The sequence below is a fragment of the Lolium rigidum genome, chromosome 1 (genome assembly GCF_022539505.1).
Source record: "Lolium rigidum isolate FL_2022 chromosome 1, APGP_CSIRO_Lrig_0.1, whole genome shotgun sequence".
Taxonomy (NCBI): Eukaryota; Viridiplantae; Streptophyta; class Magnoliopsida; order Poales; family Poaceae; genus Lolium; species Lolium rigidum.
The window spans coordinates 111,543,949-111,546,309 of record NC_061508.1 but is presented as its reverse complement, the minus strand read 5'-3'; the positions used below and the strand labels follow the sequence as shown (position 1 = coordinate 111,546,309).

The window sequence follows — 2,361 nt, the reverse complement described above, 5'->3', positions numbered from 1 at the left end:
ACGATAGTTCGGGGGGGGGGGGGGGTTCCCCAGTTACAACCATGTTGCGACTTATAACTAGAACGAATCACAAAGCAATTCAATGGTTCAAGGCATTTTTCTCAATTGCATCCCCATGTGCAACTAGAAATTTTTCAAATGCAGCTCATAGGTAGCACGAATTAATCACGACGCAATGCAATGGTATATGAGTCGACTGGGAATTAAGCTAATTCTCATTTAAGAATTAACAAAACTATTTAGTAAAAAAAAGCAAAAAACTTGTCTTTTTCAATTGTTAGGGAAACTTTTTAGAGTTTTTTCACGACAATTTCCCAGAACACTTCCAATGACTTCAAATAAAAGCCCTTAATATGACATTACTCAAAAAGTTTGCTTCGACAAACCTTCAAATCTTTGCCTCGTCTTTGATTTGGCCGATGATGATGTTTGATGGGGTGGCATGGTGTCAAAAGACTCTAGCATTGCTCTCCTAAATTTTGCCCGAGACCACCAAATCTTCAACAGTGCAAACACAGTATCAGTGCGAAGTTGATTACTCAACGGGGCGGGCAAGCCACAACCCACATGACATGATCCTCACCTCACAAGTTACTTCGTCCTGACGACCGGAGCCGGGAGAACGCACATGGCACACGAACACTGGGGATCAGGAATTGAACGGGAAGCTCTGACTGTGGATACAGACCAGTAAAGAAAATTTGTTCGGCGAGACATTAGCGTTCGACCCAATCATGAGCGCAAAAGTCAAGATCAGCCTACCATTCACGTAGCCGAGATACTCGCTTCTGAATTAAAACACCGATCGACGCGCTAAGCACGCTCTCGCTTTCCCCCAGTAAATTAAGGGAGTTGCAACCAATCGGTAGCAACCGAATCAGTTGGATATACACTACTCCATATATATATGCCTTCCGAGAACACAAGACGTACACTCCCAGCAGAGTACGATCTTTGTACATCTCTGCAGGACCGAGCACCGACATGGCGGCCATCAAGATGCTCGTGCTCCTGGCGCTGGGCGCCTTCCTGCTCAGTCCAGCTCCAGCATCGGCGGTTAAATGGACGCCGGCGTTCGCGACATTCTATGGCGGCGGCGACGCGTCCGGAACGATGGGTTAGTCAATCATTCGACTTCTCTAGATATCCTTTCTCGCCGAATTTCCATTATTGCAATTGTTGATGCTAACATGCACGTTGTGTACGTTTATCTCGCCAGGCGGGGCCTGCGGATACGGCAACCTGTACGGCGCCGGGTACGGCACGCGGACGACGGCGCTGAGCACGGCGCTCTTCAACAACGGCGTGTCGTGCGGGGCGTGCTTCACCATCGCCTGCGACACGCGCAAGTCAACGTGGTGCAGGCCAGGCACCTCCATCACCGTCACCGCCACCAACTTTTGCCCGCCCAACTACGCGCTCCCCAGCAACGACGGCGGCTGGTGCAACCCGCCGCGGCAGCACTTCGACATGTCGCAGCCCGCCTGGGAGACCATCGCCGTCTACCGGGGCGGCATCGTCCCCGTCAACTACAGGCGGGTGCCGTGCCAGCGCAGCGGCGGCATCAGGTTCACCATCAACGGCCACAGCTACTTCGAGCTCGTGCTCGTCACCAACGTCGCCGGCAGCGGCGGTGTCGCGCAGATGTCCATCAAGGGCTCCGCCACCGACTGGATCGCCATGAGCCAGAACTGGGGCGCCAACTGGCACACCGGCGCCTACCTTAACGGCCAGAGCCTCTCCTTCCGCGTCAAGTCCGACGACGGACGCGTTGTCACCGCCGACAACGTCGCGCCCTCCGGCTGGTCCTTCGGCGGCACCTACACGTCCGGGGCTCAGTTCTAGCTAATGAATCATCCTCGCGTACTGCATTCATGCATTATTGGCCGGCCGGCCGGCGTGTAGTTTTCTATTCTGTGATTATTTATGCCTGTTCTCTCCTCCCTTAATTTGTACGTAGTACCGTCTTCTTCTCCCTTCTAGTACGTGAAAACGGCTTGGTAGAATCCTCGCATATGCTTGTTATTTCAGATCCATGTTCTCTTTCTTGATATAACCAAAAAGAAAGCACTCTTTCTTGATATTACAAAAAAAAAATCCACCGATCCAAATTAATTGACCATACTTTGTCTAGATACTAGATGATACCCCGCGCGTTGCGGCGGGATATCTTTAGCGATTTATAGATTACAAATTCATATTTTTTTAGGTTTATGAAAATTTTGATTCAATGCCGCGCTATTCATTATTTCGAAGTCGGTAAAAAGTTTATCAACCTAAAACGATAGTAAGCAATTAAAGGAGGATGACCTGCTGTCTACATCCATGGATTGGAATTTTAAACTGATGTGAATGGCACAG

At 50.1% G+C, this 2,361-nt stretch overlaps 1 protein-coding gene across 1 annotated transcript; it reads left to right on the top strand.

Annotated features, from left to right (window-relative positions):
- Positions 1-984: 984 nt before the first annotated feature.
- LOC124679774 (expansin-A8-like) lies at positions 985-1,845 on the top strand. Its single transcript, XM_047215282.1, has 2 exons — positions 985-1,117; positions 1,220-1,845. Exons 1-2 carry the CDS (start codon positions 985-987, stop codon positions 1,843-1,845), a joined length of 759 nt encoding a protein of 252 aa, XP_047071238.1.
- Positions 1,846-2,361: the final 516 nt, after the last annotated feature.

Excerpts from the sequence above, each read along its gene's own strand:
- LOC124679774 (XM_047215282.1), top strand. The coding sequence starts at position 985 with ATGGCGGCCATCAAGATGCTCGTGCTCCTGGCGCTGGGCGCCTTCCTG. Across the intron at positions 1,118-1,219 it reads CGACGCGTCCGGAACGATGG|GCGGGGCCTGCGGATACGGC; the intron begins GTTAGTCAATCA and ends TTATCTCGCCAG.